Source organism: Nyctibius grandis, chromosome 3 (assembly GCF_013368605.1).
Source record: "Nyctibius grandis isolate bNycGra1 chromosome 3, bNycGra1.pri, whole genome shotgun sequence".
Taxonomy (NCBI): domain Eukaryota; kingdom Metazoa; phylum Chordata; class Aves; order Nyctibiiformes; family Nyctibiidae; genus Nyctibius; species Nyctibius grandis.
Genome location: NC_090660.1, coordinates 48,762,232 through 48,787,448, shown reverse-complemented (window position 1 = coordinate 48,787,448; position 25,217 = coordinate 48,762,232). Strand labels below are relative to the sequence as shown.

The 25,217-nt window shown below is 35.7% G+C and overlaps 1 protein-coding gene across 1 annotated transcript in view; it reads right to left on the bottom strand.

Moving 5' to 3' along the window:
• The window catches only part of RTTN (rotatin), a 92,834-nt gene that overhangs the window by 33,416 nt on the left and 34,201 nt on the right, over window positions 1-25,217 (bottom strand). The window contains exons 23-34 of the mRNA XM_068396472.1: window positions 24,676-24,744; window positions 24,141-24,329; window positions 22,803-23,042; window positions 17,476-17,620; window positions 15,926-16,080; window positions 14,484-14,703; window positions 12,542-12,670; window positions 10,133-10,240; window positions 9,347-9,505; window positions 7,914-7,985; window positions 4,322-4,502; window positions 2,102-2,184 (exon numbers count right to left, since the gene is read on the bottom strand). Coding sequence (XP_068252573.1) covers window positions 2,102-2,184; window positions 4,322-4,502; window positions 7,914-7,985; window positions 9,347-9,505; window positions 10,133-10,240; window positions 12,542-12,670; window positions 14,484-14,703; window positions 15,926-16,080; window positions 17,476-17,620; window positions 22,803-23,042; window positions 24,141-24,329; window positions 24,676-24,744 — 1,750 coding nt within the window. The remainder of the gene's footprint in view (window positions 1-2,101; window positions 2,185-4,321; window positions 4,503-7,913; window positions 7,986-9,346; window positions 9,506-10,132; window positions 10,241-12,541; window positions 12,671-14,483; window positions 14,704-15,925; window positions 16,081-17,475; window positions 17,621-22,802; window positions 23,043-24,140; window positions 24,330-24,675; window positions 24,745-25,217) is intronic.

Here is a 25,217-nt window from a genome sequence, read left to right as displayed (position 1 = left end):
ATAAAAACAAGAGTTTACAGCTGCTAAAAAGGTCCATGAAGGACAAATGGAAATTAAATTAAATTCTATAAATGAGAATCAAAGTTTTTGTGTGAAATCTTCATATGTATCAGGGGAAGAAGGAAAACAAAACAAATCAAAAACCAAACTTGAATAAAACTTTCTTACATTAGCTGTAAAAGCATAGCCTTAGTAAATATGAAGTCTACAACATCTGGAAGACTGATACAAATGAGTATATCTTAGTTTTACACTGTGCTTTCCACTTTAAATAATTAGATGTCCATTTTTTAAATGGAATTGTACAGCTACGCCTTTATGTTAAACCATGATGCTGCTTTACACATATAAATAAGAATACATTAATTTGATCTAGTAGATTCCAAATTATTTTCCCCTATTTTCTTTTTTTTTTTTAACTACTGAAGCTGAAGTAACTTCATGTAATGGACTCTTCAACTCTTCATGAGAACTCAAGCACAATTTTAAGTAGATTAGACACTCAACCCTGATAAGAATTGCTGAAATTTAACTTTTCCCTCAAGTAACATGAGGAAAACAAGATTAAATTTGTCCAACTTTTATTCCTATAAGAAAGTGGCACTCAATTTATTCAGTAAAAAGCAATTTGGAAACAACTGCTTTTAAACAACCTGAGATTCTTACGTAAATGTTTTTTTAAGCAGTATTCATGTTAGCATCTACTTCCTGATTTACGTGCATTTTCATTTATTTTTGTTTCAAATATTTAAATTTGAATATTTGTGTTTAAAATAACACTAACAGTTTTTGGAGGGGTGTTTTGTTTTAGATCAATGAAAATGAAATTCGTTAATAAAATTTCTGAAAAAGAGAAATGTTAGCTTAAAACTAGAGTATACTTTTCCCCCAATTATTAAAAACATGCCAGATAACAGTAACAGTACTAGACAGCAATACATTTATAATAGAGAGTCAAAACAGTAAGGAAAAATTATAATTGTGAAATATTTTGAGACAAAATTTCAATACGGGCTTTTCTATGTTTTTATTTTTATCATGATCTACAGCAAACAACAATCTGGGCACAACAATTCTAGTGAATAAAATAAGATAGCATTTTGTTGTGATTTATCAGTCTGTCATATCAGCACATTTGTTTAAAAGACAAGAAAATTCTGAGCTGTATTATGGCTTCCATATTACATTACATGCTTATTCATAAATCAAAAATTTTTGAAGAAAATATAAAATTATAAAAATTGATTTCAGTGCAACATGTCGGAGTTTTCTTGCAGTTATGTTGCAGTCTTTGAAAAGATATGATTTTTATCAGGTAACTAATGAATGTTATAAAATCTTCCTCCACAGCCTGATCTGATATTGCAAATCTACTCTGGAACTGGAAGAATGTATTTCAATTTCTCTTCCTTTGCATTTGCCATCTTGAAAGACAGCATATGTTTACAGCCTTTCATTGCAGTAATCAAGCTAGCCAGAAACAAATTTTTCAAGCAGCCACGTCCTTTCTTATATTTCTTGTGTCTGTTTTGGGTCTTGCAAACACTTGTGCCACTTTTATATTTTATAAAAGCATTTTCAGAATCCAGAGTTTATTATAACACAGAACATGATTTTAACCCAATGTACTTATGTGGTTTTGATTGATCCGGTTCCGTAGCTATATAGTGTAAATATAGGTACACTCTGAAAGGACAGTTTGGATAAAAGCAGCTGAAGTGTCAACTATAGATGGAGATGACTGCATTTGTTCAATAAAGCCAATTACAAAGTAATCTCTAGAGAATATGTCTTGTTGGGAGAAGCTACAGAATTCAGCACTGCCTTATGCATTTAGCTAGTCAAGGTAAGCTATTTTATTTATTTTTGCTCAGGTAAATAACCATAAATAACCAAAAGAAAACTTTTATGGTTAATTTTAAAGCTATTTCAGAGTAAATTTCAATTTAGTTTCAGCTTTTTAATTTTCAGTTTAGTTTCAGTTTTGGTTTGTGTTTTGTTGTTTGTTTTTTTTTTTATCATTTGTAAGAGTGCTAAATTTCTTCAAAGCATTTCGTGAACAACTTTATATTTGAAATAAATAGGTTACTCTGCAAGTTACCATAGTTTCAGACGTTGACTGAGAATGTGAAGATCGGCTTTGACTGGATGGAGCCTTCCAAAGATTAAGAGAATCATCAAAATCTGTAGGAAAAAAAGAATGAAATCAAAATCGAACCAAAAAAGTTTTCATTACTACAAGACCAGCAGAGAGCATAACAAGCTTTTCAAAGGATTGTTTCAGTGAAACAGAAAAGTAGCCAGCCACAATTCCTTCTGAAGATCTCAGAATATAAGTTTTCACTCATTGTACCTTTAAATTCTTACCCATCAAATCCCTTGAATAAACAGAAATTAAATAAAACACGATTTTCAGCAGCACATAAAATAGTCTGGAAAAAGTTCACTTAGTTCAAACTGCAGTTGCATAGCCTTTAGGCATTTGAAATAGTTTGGATTCAGTTTTATTTAAAACATTATAGTACAAAAGTATTGAAGATACTGGGGTCTCACAGCACAAACATAATGAACAGATGGCCTCATCTTCAAAATACTTCAAATTAGCATTTTAAGAGAAGCAGTTTCAAGAGAACCCATATTCATAAATATAATGAAGGCAGAATTACTTTGTAAATGTTTCAGAATAAAAAGTGCCAAAAATTTTATAGCACAAACCTGTCAACAATAGGTTTTGAGGCTGTCATATATTTAGAAAACAACAAAGAATAAAGCACTAGATTACACAGATTCAGTGTGCAAAACCCACAAAAGTAGAAGTCCTATACCTATCTTAGCTAATTACTAAACTGAACTAACTAATTTTATTTTCAACATAACTCTGTGGATGAGGTTTTTCATATTCCTGAAAAATGTGAGGAAAATACGTTGGGGAAAAAAAAAAAATAACAGAAATGGTTTCAGGAAAGCACTATAGTTTTAGAGATGGAGTAAACATTGTCCCATCCCCTTTTTTAAATAAATAAAAATTTTGTTTCTTGTTCCTGAAACATCATACATCATTCTTTGTCCTCATTTCAAGGCTCTCAGAAAAAAACATTTTTTTGGCTTTGCTTTTCAATAACCTTATAAAACGTATCTCAACTGCTCACTGAGAAGTTCTACAATCCTGGAATTTGAGTTGCTCTTAGATACGATATTGCATCAGCTAACAGAACTACCAAGAGGCACAAATAAGAGGATCACGGGAGGAGTGAAATGTGCTGGACTGAAAAAAATTACACTTATACGTAAATAAAGCAGCCACGAAAGAAATTGAGGATTTTTATGACTGGAATTTTGTATACTGCTGAGGTACTTCTCTGATAACTCAAGTGAGTTAACCAAGAATATTTATTTTCCTCGGGTCTGTCAAAGTCATAACTTGGTAGGGGAAATAACATCCCTCTTCTGTTCATGCTTCTGTAACATAAGTTTAACAGAAGCAGACCTACACAAACTGTTTAAATCTGTAGCCTTAGAAGATGAAAATACAGAAACTTAGGCACACAAAAAGAAATAAAAAAGGATGAACTTATTAATTTTCCCTCCCTTGAACAGTTTTTACTAATTGAGCTCTCTGAAGAATTTCCTAGCTTTCTAAACTTAAGATCATAATACACATTTGGGCAAGAATGTGAGTTCCCACAATGCATCATAGTAAGACTTAGAAATATTGTTCAGAAAACAATTAGTCAATAAAAAAGTTAGATTGGAAACACTCAAAGAGTATACAGGTTTAAACAAAAATACAAAACAATCCAATCTGAGTATCAAATTCGATCAGTCTATGAACTAGATTATATCTGAATGTCTTAGAATCCAGCTAAGTTCAGCATATTAGAGTCCACTCCTACTCATGTATCTTTGAAGTTGAACACATCAAGAAACAGGTAGGAGTCTTAGAAATAGTCCATACTCTTTTTTTCCCCTAAACTTTCATTGTACTGGTCTGTCATAAAGTCACAATTATAAGAAGTCTTTTATCTCAATATTTTGCAAGAAAACATATTGCAGAACCAATTACATCTTTTCCATCAGTAACTTTTTAAAGATGTAAATAACAGCCCAGAGCTTTTTCTGAGATATGTTAAATTAGTGACTTATCTACTTCTTAAATCCTCAGAGCAATATTTTGACAACATATGTAAGTTCCTGGTTTATATATTCATTTTCAGTTCCATTTTTAGTAAGAATTATTTGAGGTAAGTTACTCAAAACCAGAAGTTATTTAAGTAGATTTAAAATACAAGATTACATTAAGATCACTTATCAGTTATACCACCTTTTTCTATGATGAGGTTGTCTTCCTTGGAAGAATTCAAATCAAAAATAAAACGTCCTAGGTAACAGTGTTTCACCATCTGATTCACATGTTCATAGAATTGGCAGTGATACAAAAGGGCCTTAAGTGCAGGTTTTCCTGTCTGAGAGAGGCCAGATTCTTCATCATGTACACAGAGACCCTGAAGACATGAAATTCATAAGCATCATTTCTTCAAAGGAATCTTTTACATAAAATAAACTGTCAAAAACCCCTGAATTAAGCCTAATACCGTATATGCGTGTGTATACATAGCTGGTTTACAGGCTGTAACTAATAGATTCCAACAATCAAATGTAGATTTTATTAAGGCTGAGCTAAATCACCATATTTTACAAAAACAGTAATTATTTAGCAAAATGGAAGTAGCTATTTAGCTTCTGAATTTGTTAACCAGTAAGTAGAAAGCCATGGAAACATGAAACTGGGTAGTTTTAAGACAGTATATGTATCAAGAGACTCTAAGAGACTCTACAATTTTAATTTCGCATTTAATTCTACTTACAGATATCAATTAATGTAAAAGTTTTCTTTAGAGAAAGAGCACATTCATACTAAGATAAGAGTGAATATCCTGAAAAGGTCATCCTGTTCTGAAGTATACTGCCATTATACTACATCTAACCATGTCAATCTACTATTACAAAATATTTAGAATACAAGACATAAAAAGAAAGAAATTATCTTTGAACAATGGTTTTCAGTCATTTCTTTTTAAATACTGACCTCAGGGAAAACTTTCTAGAGCAGTAGATTTACACCTGAAAAGAAAGACTTCATAGTCCTATTTCAAATAAACAGTTTGATTTGACTGCCTTTGTTACAGTATTTCTCCAGTGTTTTCTATGCTAACAGAAGAAAACAGGAAGTTTTATTAAGCTACAACATAACCTGTTATAGAGTGACTATCAAATTTAGAAGTGTTAATTGGCAAAAGAACCCAGACTCAGAAAAATTCAAACCAATTACATTCTGCAAGGCAGTTTTAGGAGGTATCTTGCAGTACTTCATGAAGAAACTATTTAAAATTATGGAAAGAAAATTTGTCAGTGCTAATCAGAATCTTTCTTTGGCAGTCAGGAGAGAGAAGCAGATCAACTGCAAATATGTAATTTGAAAAATACTACTTGTTCCCAGGAGGCTCTAGATCTCCCCCAACCCCTCCGTTTACACTGAATACAAGCTTACTTTCCAAGAAAATCAAAACAAAACAAAAAAACCACAGATCAAGTAGAAGCAGTAAAACTATTTTGTGTTACAGGGTAAGTTATAATCAGAGTTTTGGATGGCTACTGCTCATTCTTTTTGGTTTCTGTAATATATAAACAGACTATTTGCACTATTTGCCTCTTATGCCAATTAATGGTGAATCAGATATGACAGCTTGAAGAAGAATGTAGTATTTAATGTAAACGATGAATTATAAAACTGCACTCGTACACTGTCAGCAATACACATAGACTGTATCAACTATGCCAAATGCATACTTCGGAAATTTTGTTAAATTTAGTCAAAATTTTACTATCCAGAACCATCTTTGCCAGTTTAAAAAGTTATACCAGATACTTTATTGTACAACAGGTGCCCTGAAAGAGTTACTCATCAATTATATTCATAAAGTGCTCTGACTTCAGTAATCTTCATACAACACTACATGTTGCAGTCTTAGAATACTTTACACAGCTTGACTTTACTCATGACAAAAAATTTCTTATGCCACTCTGTAAAGTAACATAGCACAATGAACTATTACAAGCAGATCAACTAGATAACAGCAACACTATGGACAGCCTTGTGAAGATACTGGCCTACAAACTCTACTAACAGCCTTTCCTTTTCCACCCCTATTTGCCTAAGGGATAAAACGATAATGTTCTACTTTGGCTACGGTACATTATTCCTGCTATTCACCCAGATCCACTTAATAGCTCTCCTTTGAACTTGCTTGCATTAATGTCAACAGACAAACCACCTTACTCAGAGTGACAGGAAAAAAAGTAACTCTGAAATACAGAATTTGATCCTGGTGGTATCTTACAATTTTAATTTGTTGTTTGTATTTTCAACAGTTTTAATTTACCAGTTACCATAAAGTGTTGTTTGATAATATCTTTCAGCATGAACACTTATTAAGTGATGAGCAATTTCCATTAAATTGCACTTAATAAGAATCACATTGACTTAAAGCTTCTATTAATTGCACTGGAATTCATTCAGAATTCTGCAACTGGATTCAATTTTTGTCACCTCACCATAGTCATTGAAATGTTTAAAAAAAGAGTAAGTAACTCTTACTAGAGTTTCTATTGACAAGTTACAATGGCTGGCCCTTGTAAATCCCTTGCTATTATGAATTTAAATCATTACTATTTATAATGATAAAATATAAGTAATAAGCAATAAGACTGAAACAAGGGCCAGATTCATAAGATTACTTGAACATCTTCCTTTATGATCAGCTGTAAAGGAAAGATAAGACACACTGTAAAATTTAGCTCTGCAAGAAATAGCATAATTGATTTTGGGTGCAGCTGAATCATAGATAACTCATCCTAGTAAAATAGGAGGAATGCCTTTTAGCACTAACTTGATCTTTTGCAAAAAAAAACCAGATAAAACAGGATACGATTGCATCTGCAAATTTCTTCAAAAAAATAACATACACTGTTCTCATATAGGTACGATCTCACATACTGGAAGGAGCAAGATGGACAGAAAGAATAGGTATCAAGGCCACAAAAATCTGAAAAATGGGGAACTAAGATCCAAAGATCTTTATGTAAAATGAACCAGACTTGCTGCAGGTAACATGAGATGACTGACTCAAGATCAGAACTGGAGAAGTCTCCAGTGGATCTTATCAGTTTGTATAAATATCTGATGAGAGAAAGTAAAGGGAGACAGACTCTTCTCATTGGCATCCAGTGGCAGGACAAAAGGCAATGAGCAAAAATTGAAATACAGGAAATTCTATTTCAACTTAAGAAAAAACTTTTTCCTTGTGAAGGTCGTCAAACATTAGGACAGGTTGTCCAGAGAGGTTGTGGAGTTTCCATCCTAGAGCAATGTGTTCTAGTTCACCCTGCTTTGAGCAAGGGGTTATGTTTTTAAGAAGCATTTAAATTGACTTAAGCAACAACTTGCTTCATCTTTCTTTGGAAACGATTGTTTCTCATCACTTACATATTTCTTTCAAAACACCACATTCTCAGAACATCTTCTTCCTCCTACCCCTTTAATCATGTTGCATTCCAAGTGTGGGTAAAAGAAATAACCAATTTCTATCCTAAAACATTAATGACACTATGTAAGTAAGCAAGTTACCTAGGAGCCCAAATATACTATATTCGTGAAATGTAACACATATACAAACTAACTTTGCTTCTTTTCTTGAGCTTGCTGGCAGTTTGAAAGAAGTTTGCCTATTCATATATTTCTCTTTCCAAAATGTTACCTTAGACATGTAATTTTTTAAGTTTATATTTTACAGGTATACTGACATAAGATCTCTATGACACTATGACCTTTCTTATCAAATGTAATAGTCACTCACTTGCCAAACACAATCTTTCACGTCTTCTGTAGGAATTGGAATCACAAGGAGATTTTGTAGAATAAAAGCAGCCTGAAAGAAACGAAAGCACCATATTGCCATCTAGACATCACAGTTCAAAAAAACCCACATCAGACTGAACAGCACAGTCTACATATTATCCCATTGCTTTAGACATATGTTGAAACACAAAGAATTTTCATGTTCATGTTGGAAAAAAAGAATAATTAGAAGGATATAACCTAAACCCCCTCTCAGACTTCACCTATGATAGATGTCATTAGGGCATGGCACAAGAGAAGGCTGGTAAGAAAAAAAGACAAGGAAGAGAGGAATAGAAACCACTAGGAAACAAATTTATTTTTTTGTAAAATACTTCCATCACTATTCCAGTAGTCAATCCTGTTGAATGAGCATTACATAACAAGAACTATTGGAAAAAAATCCCTGAGCAGGAAAACCTGGATAACTGTTTATGACGCTCCACTCTATAGTTCCCATGTATTGTTTTTTAATTATTGTAAAATAATTGGGACAATGTGGGGGACACATTGCGACAGACACATACATTCCAAATATTTTCCTTTCTAACTACATAGTATGTGTGTTTTTCTAGTTTGTATTACAAATATATCACATGTATATGTGGGTGGATTGAAACTGCTTTTTTCATATTTTGTCAATCTTTTGTCAATAATTTGACTCTTATGAGACTACTAAAATGATTTGGAAGTTAAATAAAACAATGAAGAATATATCCTTAAAAGCATTTTGCAGAAATAAATTCAAAATATTACTGTGGAATATGTAAGTAGTTGAGCACCAGAGCTGGGAAGAAACTAACCCACTATTTGTCACAGTTGTTCTTTCTTTGTCATTGGAAAACAAGAAAAACCTTACAACTAGAGTTGACAGGAAGTTGCAAAAAACATGTACACAGTTTAAATACAGTATTACGTAGTTCTATGTGCTGTTCTAGCAGAGAACAAACTTTCCGTTCTCACAAATAAACCTTAGTGCCTAGGCAAATTAGATTACTTCATGTCTCCAATGAAGAGATGTTTACTACAGATCAGGTGATGAGTTGGTATCAAAGCTTTCATAAATGGAACAAAACAGCCATTAAAATCTGGGCTAATTTGTTATGCTTTAGCAACCTGTTTGTCTGCCTAAGTAAGCCTTAGGAGTTTTTATGCATTCACATGTATTATTTAGATAATTTCTGCTTTTACACTAGTCATCTGTATTTGTTGCTTCTTGAGCAATTCTAAATAAGAAGCTAAACATTTATTTTAATTAGGTAGTATTTAACTGCTGTAGGTGTTGTGCAGCATCAGAGAAAGATATATAGAATAAAAAATTAAACTAATCTTTTCTCCTTAATCAAAAAAACCTTGACAATCTAAGACAGCAGAAGGACGCAAGAAACATACCTCCCTGCGTACCATGCTACATTCAGATTGGTCCAGAAGGATGTTTATCACAGTTCCCCACAGCCCTCCTGAAATGTTCTGGCAACTTTCTGCTAAAGCAATGCATCCTATTTCAAGAGATGTAAGAGCTGATCCTATTCCAAGTGCTGTAAATCTGACCTAGTACATACAAGCACACCACAAAGTGATATTTCTTACAGTAATTAGCAACACATTTTTTAAATTATTAAGTTGTATCAAGTGAGACTGGAGCTTAACGGAATCATTTAAAAAGTAACAACCTCTTTTCCTATACTTCTCTGACTGTATACTCATAATCACAATTACGTATACGTAAAAATGACAGAATTAATAAAATAGATTTTTGAATACTTAATACTAACATAGTCTCCAATATTCTTCACATTTTACCACTTAAAAATAGTTCCATTTAGCAAATGCATGTAATTTAACAGATTTGTATCAAATACATTTGCTCTAAATTTGTAGTTCATGTAAATGTTTCTGCTTTGCAGCTAAGTAACTGTAATGTCAATGAATACTGCCTATGAATCATGATCATGAGTGACTAATGAAAGCACAAAAGATGTAGGGAAGGATTTCTCAGAAGATGTTTATATGGAAACATTCTCCCTAACTTTGTTGTTATTGTTATGCACAACATAGTCAGTAACATTTTAAATAATGCAAACCAGTAGTTTAAATATTGAATAAATTAATGAAAAAAAATTTTGCAAATAATTAAGGGCCAAAATAAGATATCAACTTAACATTGCATTAACTAACCTCAGGGTCTCTATCTACCCATAAAGGAACCAGCCATGCCAGACCTAGCTGAGAAGTAACTTGTTCTTCACGGTTATCGTAAGGCAAAGACCAAAGAGATACCCAGTCCTGATTAGAAAACAGAAAATAAATTAACAAGTAATTTTACAACTCTTTCAGTGCCATGCCAGTCTACCAACAGCCTGAGCTACCAATTACATACTACAACACTTTAAATGCACACAACACTGATATTCCAGGAAAAAAGATTTTTATTCTGTCCCTATAAACACGTATTTAACCTGCTGACTTCACTTACTGAATAAAATTAAATGTGTCATCTTCTACATAGAAATAGAACAGCAGTGCTAAAGAGAGATTAAATAATTTACTTGAAATACTGGGATAATTATTGCCATTCAAAATCTATTCCTTACATTTTTTTATTTGTGATTATTATTAACATTATTTGTCTTTCTCTCTTATATTACACATTTGCAGGAAACTACTAAATAAGAACATGCAATTATTTCTTTGATCGTAGTTCATTCTTTTTCTTCATGAACCTGCCATGTGATTAAACAAAGTCACGCAGACTGCTACATACTACTAAGCCGCAAATTCCATGAAATCATACTTGATTTTGCAAATTAATTTCTTTAGTTGAGGTTAAAAAACCCCCATACCTGAAAAGTGCTCAGTTTAACCATAGCACTGCACAAACAATGCATTCAGTTCATAATGCATAACCTAAAATTTTATGTACGTGTCTTCTGACCATCTCAGTCCTGTACATTTTTACAAAATAGATGACCGATGTTTCATTCAGAGCAGAGTATTTTGCATGGATCTTCTCAATATACACAATATGAATTACAAAAAGCACAGTATTTTACAACCTTTGAATTTGGAGAGGGAGGGCATTAACATACAAAATGAAATACAAAATATAAGTCAGTAAAGCAAGACCAATGAAATGATACCATAGCAAACAAACAAAACATTGCAGAAATTCTAGTACACCCTAAGTATATGCTCTATTTCTCATGTACTCCTACAAACATCGGTGAGTTACTTCTGTCCATCAGTATGAGCTAAAGGATCTTATGTCTGACTTAACAAGGTGGTCCTTCTACTAATGAAAGACCATACTGGTTCATAATATTGCTAATGAGAAAAAAAAATAACTTGCTTTAGCTTTAATTTCAAGTCGTTAGACTGTGCATTTTAAGCTAGTTTGGGTAGTTTTTTTTTTAAATCATAGCTATCCAGTGTACCTCTTGTATAACACTGCTTGCACAGAGGAAGAAGGCTAATTTTGTATTTCTCTCTCCATAAGATTTGACACTAAAGCACATAATAGTAAACAACAGCCAGGATTTAAAATTTCTTTGAGATTATAAGTTATTAGTAAAGTCTAGACAGTAACACTATTTTGCACACAGATTATGACTTACAGCCACAAACCAATGCTACAGATCATTATGCTACTATACATATTATTCTACGAGACTGATATAAAAAGAAAGTCTACTCCTTCATTTATGCTCTAATTCTCTGGAGGCTGCAGTCTTCCTGCAGTGTACTTAATACTCTGTCCCCCTGCAATTTTAACAAACTTTGTCAGCACTTAATGTCTTGAAGGAGTACAGAACTGGAGAAACAGACATCTGGAATTTGGAGATGCAAGTATACTGCTATTTCTAGTTAACATATGTACTTGATCATATTGAAAGCCTTTCACTTGTGGCTATCACAGATATTAACAAGAGTGGATGTTAATTCTCCAAAATGATTATACTAAACTGCCGAATTTGCTTTAACTGCTTCAGGATTAAGGCCATTTTTTCTAAACTCTCATAAATTTAGTTCTCAAAATACGCATGTGAACACAGAGCAGATATCAATTTTGCTAATAAGTAAAGATAGCTTCTTTTATAAGTGAGACAATAATTCTCTTATGTATGTATATATTCTTTTATATATATATATGCACACATGAAAGAATACACACACGTATGTATAAACTTATGCTAGAAAGCCTGTTATCTATACAAGGCTGAAGAAATAATGCTGTTATAAACCCTTAAATTTATTCCTCCCACATAAAATGCTGATTTCTCATTTTTTTATAAAAAGGAAATTATACCTTATTCTAACAGAAGGCCTTTTTAAATCCACAGAATTAGTTGAAGAATGATTTCAGTAAGGTTAGAACTCAATCTTCAGCTTTTTTGTATATGATATGATACTCTATTCATTTATCAAATGCTATAACCAAATGAGATGATTACCTGATTTTTGTAATTTTTACTATCTGTTGCAACATCTTCCTCCACCTCATATGAAAAGCCATCATTTAACTTTAGCAGTTATAATATATCTGTGCATAGCCATCACAAATGATAAGGACAACCGTAATGCACTCACCGTATCCTTGGCTTGAGCCATCATTTCATGAGATAAGTGAAGCAAGCAAAGAACCGTGCTTTTTGTAACACCTTTTCCCATGAAGGACATAGCGTTTCCTCCCCATTCAACATAAAACGATGAGATGACCTAAGAGTTGGGGTACAAGTTCATGGTAGCTTTACTGTAAGCAGTATACAGGTAGAGTACTAACTATCCTACATACTAGTAAATGATAATTTAAACATATGAAAAGACGGCAGATTTTTAGCTGAATTTGAAGAATTTATTTATTTATGAGTCATTCAGTCATGCGATAGTTACCTATATGATTAATCCTCTGAAGTTCAATGTTTTTTATTTGCTTCTTCAAATGAAGAATGCAGTGGAGCTTAACAATAAGCATGATAATGAATAGAAAACTAAGAGTTTGGTTTTGATGGAAACAGTCCATTTATTCTACCCAGTTCTTTATGCTATGTTTGGCATTAAAAATACAATTTCTTTTCAAAATTCTGTGTTCAACAAAAAGGGTCATTTATATCTTTTATTGTGATTTGAATTGGAATAAATATATCAGCTTTCTATATCAAATTATAATGAACAGAAATAAATGTCACTGGTTCATTAAGTAAACTGTGTCTGACCAAATATCTAACCATACACGTCAAAATAAAAAGCATGCTGCTTTCAACAGAACATGCCCCAATTTTTTTTTTAAATTATAGTCTTAAGACTTACACTTCTAGATGTATTTTTCTCCCCAAAGCATGGCGATTTAAAACTCTCAATTTTTGCTGCTGTTCTTTCTTTCAGTGTCCCACTCTACAGGAATTCCTTTCAAATCCACTTTCTCCCCTCCCCCCAAGAAGAAACCTAGATTTACTTTCATATTTAGGCCAAGTAAAGCTGCATAATTCTTCTGCACATAGACCTTATGTATTACCAGTTAATTTCATTCTGTAACATTTATGATTTTGTCCAGTAATAATCTTGCTTTCACATGACAACATCTATAACCTTGGTGCCATTTTTAGTCTAGATTTCAAACTGCAGAACTCATCTAATCAAATAGCTCTAAAATATTTATTTCTACTCAAGAAATCTTGGCAAGTTAAAACTTCCCCCTAAAAGACTATATTTTTTTTTCATCACAAATATGATTATCAGCTGTATACAAACTTTCCTGACACTTATCTGTTCATATAGTTCAGAATCACAAATGAATTAAAACTACGCTAAGACTTTTTCAAGCCTCTAGCAATGCAACAAATAGATGTTAGTATTTGAAACTAAAAAGAAAACTTTTAAACATACCTACCTTACTGAATACTTGTAAAACAATCAGAAAGCCAGATCTATGCTTTTCCTACAGTTTTAAGGAGACTGGAGCTTTCAAAAGATATAATTTTAGGAGCAAAAACTAATTGCCTATCACGTCCACGGACTTACCAAATAAGTAAGAACACTGAAAACAAGAATGAAATTTTGGCTTCCCAACAACTGCAGCATCTTGAATTACCTCTTTTCTGCTTTCTTTGTGTTAATAACCTGCCTAATGAGTTGCTGTTCCCCCAGACCCACTTTCAGACATGGATTTTGCCTGTGGGAGAAGATCTCTGATTTTTCCTCTTAGAGTTTGTTTTTTTTTTTAAATAACCAAAACACCACAACACCACACCACGTCTATTTTTCATCTTGCTTAAACTATAGTCCCTTTATATTACTTCTTAAATAGTGGATGAAGGCACAATACAAGCTACCATCATAAGTACAGATACACATCACTCAATCTAGTCTTCAAATTTTTGCTATTTAAGCAGAAGAAAAAAGCATCTTTCCCACACCTATTCCTAGTGATGATATTCACTAGAAGTACATCCTAAAAATTACAGTGTCATTAGTTACACAGTTCTTTATAAGCATTCAAACCAAAAGCTATGTTGTAACGTAAGCTACTTACCTCAAGAAGACCTGTTAAATATTTCTTACAAATTGTGACAGGTTCAACTGCAGCAGAGTAGGTACTCCAGTCTGGAAGTGCAGTAACATGAACCATTCCCCGTAATGTTCTCTCCAGTGAAGGAAGTCCGTAAAAATGCGATGCATCTGTTAGCCTTAAACATTGTAGCAGCTTCAGAGCCAGCTCAGTTCTGAAAGAGCCAGCAAGTTCCAAGCCCTCTCTGGTTTAATTGTAAAAAAACAAAAAAAAAATCAACTGTCAATATGAAGCTATTATAATGAATCATTTTACAAGAGGCCAATGCCTCATTCTTCTTACTATGACTCTATGAGTCTCAGCATCTTGATTAGTTACTATTGCCTTATGCATAGAATAACATTGAATTAAATTTGGACATTTTATTAGCTTCACCCAGGTTCTGAAAGAGTAATATTGCATCTGATTATAACAGGGCTGCTTAAGAAAAATAGGACAAATTAGATATATCTCTAATTATTAAGGAGCATGTTAAATAAAGAGTAAGAGATTGAAGAAGATGGATAACATAACAAGAAGAGCTGCAAAGCTTAGTAGCTATGCTTATGTTTGTTCTGGTTCAAGAGACAAGCTTAAAAATATTTCCTGCAAATTACCTTCAATCTAGAATTCAGGTAGATGGAAAACACAGGAGTGTGAGATATAACTAGCAAGGATTTCTATAATCCTCCCATTTCCAGCTGTCAAAATTTTTTGAAAATGAATAACTCGTGGGAAGAATGAAGAAGGTAACATTTTGGAAGTATCTTTACAAACAGTTATGTTGTGGCACTTAAATAAATAAATATTATCTTGAGCTGCAATTTTAGTATTTCTTAGAATACACTTGGACAGAGAAACTCAGTGTGGGAAGATGTTATCTTAGAAACTCGGAGAAAAAAAACTTATAGAAATTAATTTCTGTGTTTGATTGATTGACAGAAAAAGGTTGGTACTTCATGCTGGAAGTAGCTGTCCTAAATAATCACTAATGTGCACTGATTTACTGTATTAGACTAAAAAGGAGTTCAATGAAAATAAATATTTGTTGATACTTCAAATATTTCAATGTTTTACTTTGCTATAAATAAATGCTACGAAATCAACTAAGTTATAATTTGCTTATGCAAATTTCCAGCAGTAAAAAAGAAATAGCCCATTTTCTTCCACAATCAGTTTAATTATCATTTGCTGAAAACGTGACCACTAGTACATATTCTTCCAAGTCTCCCAGTTAATTTCCTAATTTTACTGTGAAAAGGCCTATCTAATGTCGATCTTCACTTCAAGAGAAGTATATTCCATTTTTACAGTTTAAAATGATTGAGTCATGATGTAATTCTATTCAAATTCTGACCGAGATACAGCAGCAGTAGGTATTATGGTCCCCTGCCAGAATTACACAGACAGATCCATTTACACTGTACCTGTCAGTCGCTGACATGGAACAAAATAACAATGTGTTAAAAAGACGAATGAGTTCTTTATCCAGTTGCTGCCTGACAGTGGTCTGTATTTCATCTGCTTCGTCCTGCACTTGGGATTCTGGTCGCACCAGGAGGCCCAAAAGGGATTTTGGCTCCTAAAAGAAAAGAATAAAAATACAGTCACATAATGCATTGTTTAAATCCTATGTTAATAGTCACACTAAAGCCATTTTTCTGTTGAGAGCTTGTGAATCACGCACATTATAAATGACAAATTCCATGATCATTTTACTAAGAAATATTTCTGTAAAAAGCATAGTAAAAAATTTCTATAATTACCAATTACTTCAATTTACTAAACGTCATAAAAGAATCTACTGGTAAGGCCTTTAAAATTTCCTGGCATTAAGCCATGATACAGAGTTTTTTGAAGCATGAAAGAAAAGTCAAAGTTATTCACAGCAATAACCTGCAATAAAAAAAAAAAATCACAAAAAACAGGAAACACATTGTAGAAATACCAGTTCATGACATATGTCTCAGTTGCTTGAAAGACTTAAAGCCATTTGATATAAAGATTTTATATTAATATATTTAACTATTGTTTTTATATAGCAAGATTGAATTATTATATTTCGACAAATACAGAAAAAGTTGGTTTATGATATTAATTTCCTATTTGTTTTTATACTTTCCACTTTTACACATCTTAAATGAACAGTACTGGATAGAATGGGTCTCTCAAATAGAAAGCATAGGAGTCTAGAAAAACTGAGAAAAAAAATTACTGTTAATATTATATATGCATTTTGACTATGGCAAATGAACTTTATGCTTATGTAATACCTTCCTCAAGCTTATTAAAATATTTTACTTAGACATATTATAACCGTTGAAAACCAAAACTGAAGTGACAGACATACTGAAAGCAAAAACTGCTGTCCTAACTTTCAGTTCTTATATCAAAGAGATATAAATGTTCATTTATATCTCTTTGTCAAACAGAAGGTTCCAATACACCTGCATGGAACCTTATCCTTTAAGTTACATAGATAATACATATGTAGTTATGTAGCTAAGCACACCTTACACAGCTGTATATGTATGCACGCACATACATATGTATAGTTACATAGTTAACCATACTATATAAGTATATACAGTTATACGTACATATAGAGCTCTGCATAGCTAACTATAGTTATATGGCTCTATACAAGCGTATCACCATAGTTAACTACACCAGAGCAAGGCACACACAGGTAGACATTGTTTGCTTTTGGCAAACATTTGAGTTTAGAGAAACAATTTGTGTGACAAGTAAAGGAGAGAATTAAACTTACTCTTCTTCAAAGTTAACTTCCCCAAACACTAAAACCATAGCACTGACCACGAAGGAGCAGACATCAACACCACAAGATCTACTATTTCTTGCTTTTGTTGAGAGAAGTTGTTTTCCTTGAGGAACTCACCAGAAACGAACCAGCCAACCAGTTCACAGTTACATCATTTCTTACACTCTACATCTAACTTTTTAGGTACATTCTTACATTTTTAAGCAATGATTTCAGGATCCACTTTAAATGGTGTGACTCCAAATTTGATCTCTGCTCTCTAAGCAATTTGTTTAAAAATCTTAAGACATCTACTAAAAGTTTCTCATCCTCTGCAGAAGCTGGAAGCACTTGCAGAAACCTGCAATGCAAACAAAAATATTTACTTTTATACTTGTAGCACACTAAAAGAGAGTTTAAGATCTCAGCCTAACCGGACTAAATTCACCTGCAAATGTGGAATTATATAGATTAAATATGTATATTACATATATTTACATATAGTGAATATGAAGTTATATTAATTATGTTATAGATATATTAAATTACATATATTTAAATACTTTTACATAAAATATTGACTATATTAAATTATTATATGCTATTATATATTTATTGTGTATTATTACAATATAAAATTTTTATGTATATTAAAAAGTGTATTTACATATAGTAAATATGGAGTTGCATATAGTAAAAGGTAGAAAAATCTGAACAGGGCCACAGACAGGAAAGAAAAAAGGTACTTAGCTATTAAATACTAGCAATTAATAACAATAGCAAAGGCTACCTATGCATTTTGACTGGAATGTGGTCATGGATGGCTATGTCCTGTTCAGGAAAGACAGGCCACTAAGGAGAGGTGGTGGAGTTGCTCTTTATGTGAGTGAGCAGCTAGAATGTATTGAGTTCTGTCCAGGGGCGGATCAGGAGCGAGTTGAGAGTTTGTGGGTGCGAATTAAGGGGCAGGCTGGCAGGGGTGATACTGTTGTGGGTGTCTATTACAGGCCACCGGATCAGGATGAGGAGGCTGATGAGGCCTTCTACAGGCAGCTGAGAGCAGTCTCTCAATTACAGGGTCTGGTTGTCGTGGGGGATTTCAACTACCCTGATATTTGCTGGGAGGCCTACTCAGCCAGCCATCCTCAGTCCAGGAGGTTCCTCCAGTGCATTGATGATAACTTTCTGATGCAAATGGTGGATGAGCCAACTAGGAGAGGAGCGTTGCTGGATCTTATCCTCACTAACAAGGAGGGTCTGGTTGAAGAGGTGAAGGTTGAGGGCAGCCTTGGTTGTAGTGACCATGAGATGGTAGAGTTCAGGATCTCATGTGGCAGGAACAGAATAGCTAGCAGAATCACAACCCTGGACTTCAGGAGGGCCAACTTTGGCCTTTTCAAGCAATTGCTAGGGGAAATCCCATGGGACAGGGTACTAGAAGGTAAGGGGGCCCAAGATAGTTGGTTAGCATTCAAGGACTGCTTCTTCCGAGCTCAAGATCAGAGCATCCCAACAGGTAGGAAGTCAAGGAAGGGTACCAGGAGACCTGCATGGTTAAACAGGGAACTGCTGGGCAAACTCAAGTGGAAGAAGAGGGTGTACAGATCATGGAAGGAGGGGCTGGCCACTTGGGAGGAATAGAAGTCTGTTGTCAGAGGATGTAGGGAGGCAACTAGGAAAGCTAAGGCCTCCATGGAATTAAACCTTGCAAGAGAGGTCAAGGACAACAGAAAGGGCTTCTTCAAATACATTGCAGGTAAAGCCAACACTAGAGGCAATGTAGGCCCACTGATGAATGAGGTGGGGGCCCTGGAGACAGAGGATAAAAAGAAGGTGGAGTTACTGAATACCTTCTTTGCCTCTGTCTATACTGCTGGAGGCTGTCCTGAGGAGCCCCGGACCGCTGAGGCCCCAGAAGAAGTCAGGATAGAGGAGGAATCTGTCTTGGTAGATGAGGGCTGGGTCAGGGACCAATTAAGCAATCTGGACGTCCATAAATCCATGGGCCCTGATGGGATGCACCCGCGGGTGCTGAGGGAGCTAGTGGAAGTCATTGCTAGGCCACTCTCCATCATCTTTGCTAAGTCGTGGGCAATGGGAGAGGTGCCTGAGGACTGGAGGAAAGCGAATCTCACTCCAGTCTTCAAAAAGGGCAAGAAGGAAGACCCGGGTAACTATAGACCGGTCAGCCTCACCTCCATCCCCGGAAAGGTGATGGAACAACTTGTCCTTGGTGCTGTCTCTAGGCACATCAAGGATAGGGGGATCATTAGGGGCACTCAGCATGGCTTCACCAACGGGAAGTCATGCTTAACCAACTTGATAGCCTTTTATGAGGACGTAACCCGGTGGATAGATGACGGTAAAGCTGTGGATGAGGTCTATCTTGATTTCAGTAAAGCGTTTGACACGGTCTCCCACAGCATCCTTGCAGCTAAACTGAGGAAGTGTGGTCTGGATGATCGGGTAGTGAGGTGGATTGTGAACTGGCTGAAGGAAAGAAGCCAGAGAGTGGTGGTCAATGGGACAGAGTCCAGTTGGAGGCCTGTGTCTAGTGGAGTCCCTCAAGGGTCGGTACTGGGACCAGTTCTATTCAATATATTCATTAATGACTTGGATGAGGGAATAGAGTGCACTGTCAGCAAGTTCGCTGATGACACAAAACTGGGAGGAGTGGCTGACACAACGGAAGGCTGCGCAGCCATTCAGAGAGACCTGGACAGGCTGGAGAGTTGGGCGGGGAGAAATTTTATGAAATATAACAAGGGCAAGTGTAGAGTCCTGCATCTGGGCAAGAACAACCCCATGTACCAGTACAAGTTGGGGGCAGACCTGTTGGAGAGCAGCGTAGGGGAAAGGGACCTGGGGGTCCTAGTGCACAGCAGGATGACCATGAGCCAGCAGTGTGCCCTTGTGGCCAAGAAGGCCAATGGCATCCTGGGGTGTATTAGAAGGGGTGTGGTTAGCAGGTCAAGAGAGGATCTCCTCCCCCTCTACTCTGCCCTGGTGAGGCCGCATCTGGAATATTGTGTTCAGTTCTGGGCCCCTCAGTTCAAGAAGGACAGGGAACTGCTAGAGAGAGTCCAGCGCAGAGCCACGAAGATGATTAAGGGGGTGGAACATCTCCCTTATGAGGAGAGGCTGAGGGAGCTGGGTCTCTTTAGCTTAGAGAAGAGGAGACTGAGGGGTGACCTCATTAATGTTTATAAATATGTAAAGGCCAAGTGTCATGAGGATGGAGCCAGGCTCTTCTCAGTGACATCCCTTGACAGGACAAGGGGCAATGGGTGCAAGCTGGAAAACAGGAGGTTCCACATAAATATGAGGAAAAACTTCTTTACGGTGAGGGTGACCGAACACTGGAACAGGCTGCCCAGAGAGGTTGTGGAGTCTCCTTCTCTGGAGACATTCAAAACCCGCCTGGACGCGTTCCTGTGTGATATGGTCTAGGCAATCCTGCTCCGGCAGGGGGATTGGACTAGGTGATCTTTCGAGGTCCCTTCCAATCCCTAACATTCTGTGATTCTGTGATTTTAAATAGCCCTTATTTTAAATACAGTATTCTTACTTTTTGCCAATTTTGTGTATGTAAATTACAGAATCACATAATAATCGAGGTTGGAAGGGACCTCTGGAGGTCACCTGGTCCAACTCCCCTGCTCATGCAGGGACACCTGGAGACAGTTGCTCAGGGCCATGTCCAGGTGGCTTGCAAAGGCACATTGCTGGCTCATGTTCAGCTTTTTGTCCACCAGGACCCCCAGGTCCTTTTCTGGAAAGCTCCTTTCCAGCTTGGTGAACCCCAGCATATACTGGTGCCTGCGGCTGTTTCTCCCCAGGTGCAAGACATCGCACTTCCCCTTGTTGAACTTCATGATGTTTCTGTCAGCTCCCTGTTTTATAACATGAGCTAAATTGCTGAGAGTGCATTCTGCCCCTTGATCCCAATCATTAATGAAAATGTTGAACAGGATTGGACCCACTATTGATCCCTGGGGCATATTGCTACTTACTGCCTTCCAACAGGACTTCATACCACTGATCACCATTCAGCCAATTTACCATCCACCTCATTGTCTACTCATCCAGCCCATACTTCATCAGCTTCTCTACAAAGATCTTATGAGAGGCAGTATCAAAAAGCCTTCCTGAAGGCAGGGTACGCAATATCCACTGCTCTCCCCTCATCTACCAAGCCAGTCAGTTCATTGTAGAAGTGTATCAGCAGGCTTGTCAAGCACGACTTCCCCTTGGTGAATCCATACAGACTACTCCCGACGATCTTCTTGTCATTCATGTGCATGGAAACGGTTTCCAGGACTGGCTGCTCCATCACCTTCCCAGGGATTGATGTGAGGCTGACTGGCCTGTAGTTCCCTGGGTCCTCCTTCCTGCCCTTTTTGAAGATAGGAGAGGCATTTGGTTTCTTCCCATTCTCAAGCACCTCTCCCAATCACCTTGATTGATCAAAGTGGACATGAAATTACATCAGCCAGGATACACTCATGGGTACATCCCATCAAGGCCCACGGATTTACATATGTCCAGTTTGCTTACATGTTCCCTAAACTGATTCTCTTCCACCAGTGGTATGTCTTCCTTGCTCCAGACTTTACCCCTGGTCTCTGGGGCCTGGGATTCCTGAAGGCTGGTCTTGCTAGTAAGGACTGCAGTGAAGAAGGCATTCAGCACCTCAGCCTTTTCCATGTCCTATGTCACTGGGACATCTGCCCCATTCAGCAGCAAGCTCACTTTTTCCCTAGCCTTCCTTTAGTCACTTATGTACCTACAGAAGCCCTTCTTATTGCCTTTGACGTCCCTCACCAGATTCAGTTCCAGGTGGGCTTTCAGCTTTCCTAACTGTACCTCTGCACATTTGGGCAATGTCTCTGTATTCTTCCCAAGCTACCTGTCCCTACTTCCACACTCTGTAGAATTCTGTTTTATGTTTGAGTTTTGCCAGGATCTCCTTGTTCATCCATGCAGGCCTCCTGGTATTTTTTTGCCTGACTTTCTGCTCAATGACATGGACTTTGGCTCTTGAGCCTGGAGGCGGTGATAACTGAATATCAACCAGCTTTCTTGGGCCTCTCTTCCCTCCAGGACCTGATCCCATCAGAAACTAACAATGAGATCTTTGAGGAGGTCAAAGTTTGCTCTCCTGAAATGCAGCACTGTGATCTTGCTTTTTGCCCTCCTCTCTCCTCTCAGGATCCTCATGGTCACTACAGCCAAAGCTGCCTTACACATTCACATCCCTAAGGAGCCCTTGCTTGTCTGTGAGCATGAGGTCCACCAAAGCACCTCTCCTCGTTGGCTCCTCTGTCACCTGGATCAGGAAGTTGTCACTGATGCTCTCCAGGAACCTCCTGGGTTGCTTATGCCCTACTGTGTTGTCCCTCCAACACATAGAGTGAACAACATATATTTCAGAATCAGAGCTGCATGGACAATCAATTCCATAAACTTCAAAATACTAAAACTAGAAAATTTACAATTTAAGCATCATAATCTTTAATGATTTCTGTAGTCAGTATGCTTACCTGTTTATTGCTTTTTGCCAAACAAAGCTCTTCAAAGTGGTTCCACAAGACCCAGAACTGCATTTTAATGCAAGTCTGTCATTCAGAACATAAAAACTAAGCCTAGTGAGAGCAGCCCTAACAACCCTGTGGGATACTGCCTGAATGATTGAGTTAAGACAATCCTGCAGTCCATAGTTTCTGTGAGTTATTTTGAGTATAAGAATGTCTTCTGAGGATAGTTTTAGTGAGTCTACAAATCTGAAAAAGTATAAGAGAAAAATGATTAACAGCCAGTATCTTTACAAACTATTTCAGTGAGTGCTGACTCCTTCACTTTCTCATTCCAATGAGAAGATAAACCATAAATTGCCTTAAAAATTTTTTTTTCTTAACCAATCCTTTCTCCTCCTTCCCCTTCCCCCCCCTCCTCCAAAAAAACAACAACAATAACAACCCCATCACACTTAAATCCTGAGCTGTAGGGATTCTTTGGAAAAATGGTACCCCTCAAAAAGTTACTTGAAAGGTGCTGTTCACATTGCTTGTAATGAACTTTTCGTCTATGCTATTGTAAATGTTGGCCACTCGGACTACACTATTTTCATATTTTCTTTTTAACAGACTGCTTTGTTTTTGCCTGAGTGAACTTAAAATGAAAATGATTTCTCAAATCAACAATTGCAAAGTTTCCAGCGGCTCAGAACCACACTGTTTACGAATAAAACTTGTAGGACCCCTTAAAGGACACAAGCAAAAACGGAAGAATTGTCAAGATGGACAGAGATATAGATAGAAGAATCTTGGTTTAATAGGACTGAAATTGCTTGTAAAGCATTGAGTTCGTTATATAAAATAGTCTCAAAGGCAGAAATTATGCTTAATCAAGAGCTAACCAAAGCATGTAAAGGGAACTTTCTGCATTATCTACCATAATTCTTAGTATTACCATTAAAAAGAATAATTATTTGAAATTTAAATCCTCAAGGAAAGAAAGAGATGATAAAAAGTCAGTCATGTAACTATAAAAGGGGAAAAAAGGCATCTCCCTAAAAACATCACAACTACAAGAAAAACAGCCACAGAGCCCATTTAAAATTGTTTTACATTAGTCTGACCATCAATAAAAGTTGGATCAAGCTCTAGTCTTCATGTATAAATGCAATTTAGGTAAAACATTAGCTGTGACAACGTATCTACAGCCTCTTGGGATGTGATCCTTTACATTTCAAAAGATAGCATTCTCAAACCAGTAGAAAAGGTGAACTGCTGTTTGAAGTTGAAAACCTATTTAAACTTGATGGAATGCTAATTTAATTGAAATATACTGGGACTTAAAATCAAGATAAAATGGCTCACATTTCTGCTTCCTTCTCATAATTTATCAGTTGCAATAGGTTTTCAATCCCATGGTGCCACGACAGATTCCAAGCCATCTTAAGCATATCTGACACAGGTTTCATAGTCAAGCAGTCAGAAGACAATGGCACCACAACAGTATTAGGGCTAACTACATGATGAGCGGTGATCCTGACTGGGAGATGATACCTGAAAAAAAAAAAAAATTTTAAAAGTGTTTGGTGGTATTTTTTCTTTTTTTAATTATTATTAAATGCTCTATTAGAGCAAGCTTTTAAATTTGCAAATAAAGTTATTGAAACTCTTTTTCAGAGAGCAAAGGCTTGGAGAAAAAACTCCGTGTTTAAAAATGCAGACAACTTTGGATTTAACATCAAATGTTTCCCTTCATTCTCCCACCTCCGTACTTCACAAAGTACAGCAAATGGAAAGAAGCAAAGTTAACGGTAAAAAAAACCCCCCAAAACAAAAAAAACAACCCCACAACACAAAAAAAAACCCAAAAAAACCAAAAAAACAATCCACCCACACATACCTTCTAACAATAGCAACAGGTAAACTGAATGGAGGTAGGCCAGTATCATTAATGGCTATACCATCACCCCTGCAAGAGATTAAGTTATAGCTATTATTCCCTATTTTAAGCTTCAATTTTCTACTAAAGTTACACTTATTATTTCTTTATTATTCAGATATAGCTGTATTTTTTCCTCCATCTAGCTCTTTAGTAACCCATTGATGAATAATTGTTATTAATAAACATTTCATGGCTATGCAATATTAAGATAGTTCTTAGATCACACACATACAGAATACTTGTTGCAGACGTACTGCATATAAAAATCAAATCAAAGATAATGTACTAAAGCACGTTTGTTTCCTTTTTTCTATTAGAGAAAAAATAAGTATTATAAATCTTTTCAGTATATTTCATGTGTGTGACTTCTAAAAGCATATTTTTTCTGAAGTATATGCAAATTTCAAATAATAAAATATCCTAAGCTGAGATCTGTTGTTTTAAGGACAACTGCAACACTTAAAAGCCAAAGTAAATAGGAGTATTCTAGTTAAGTTAAT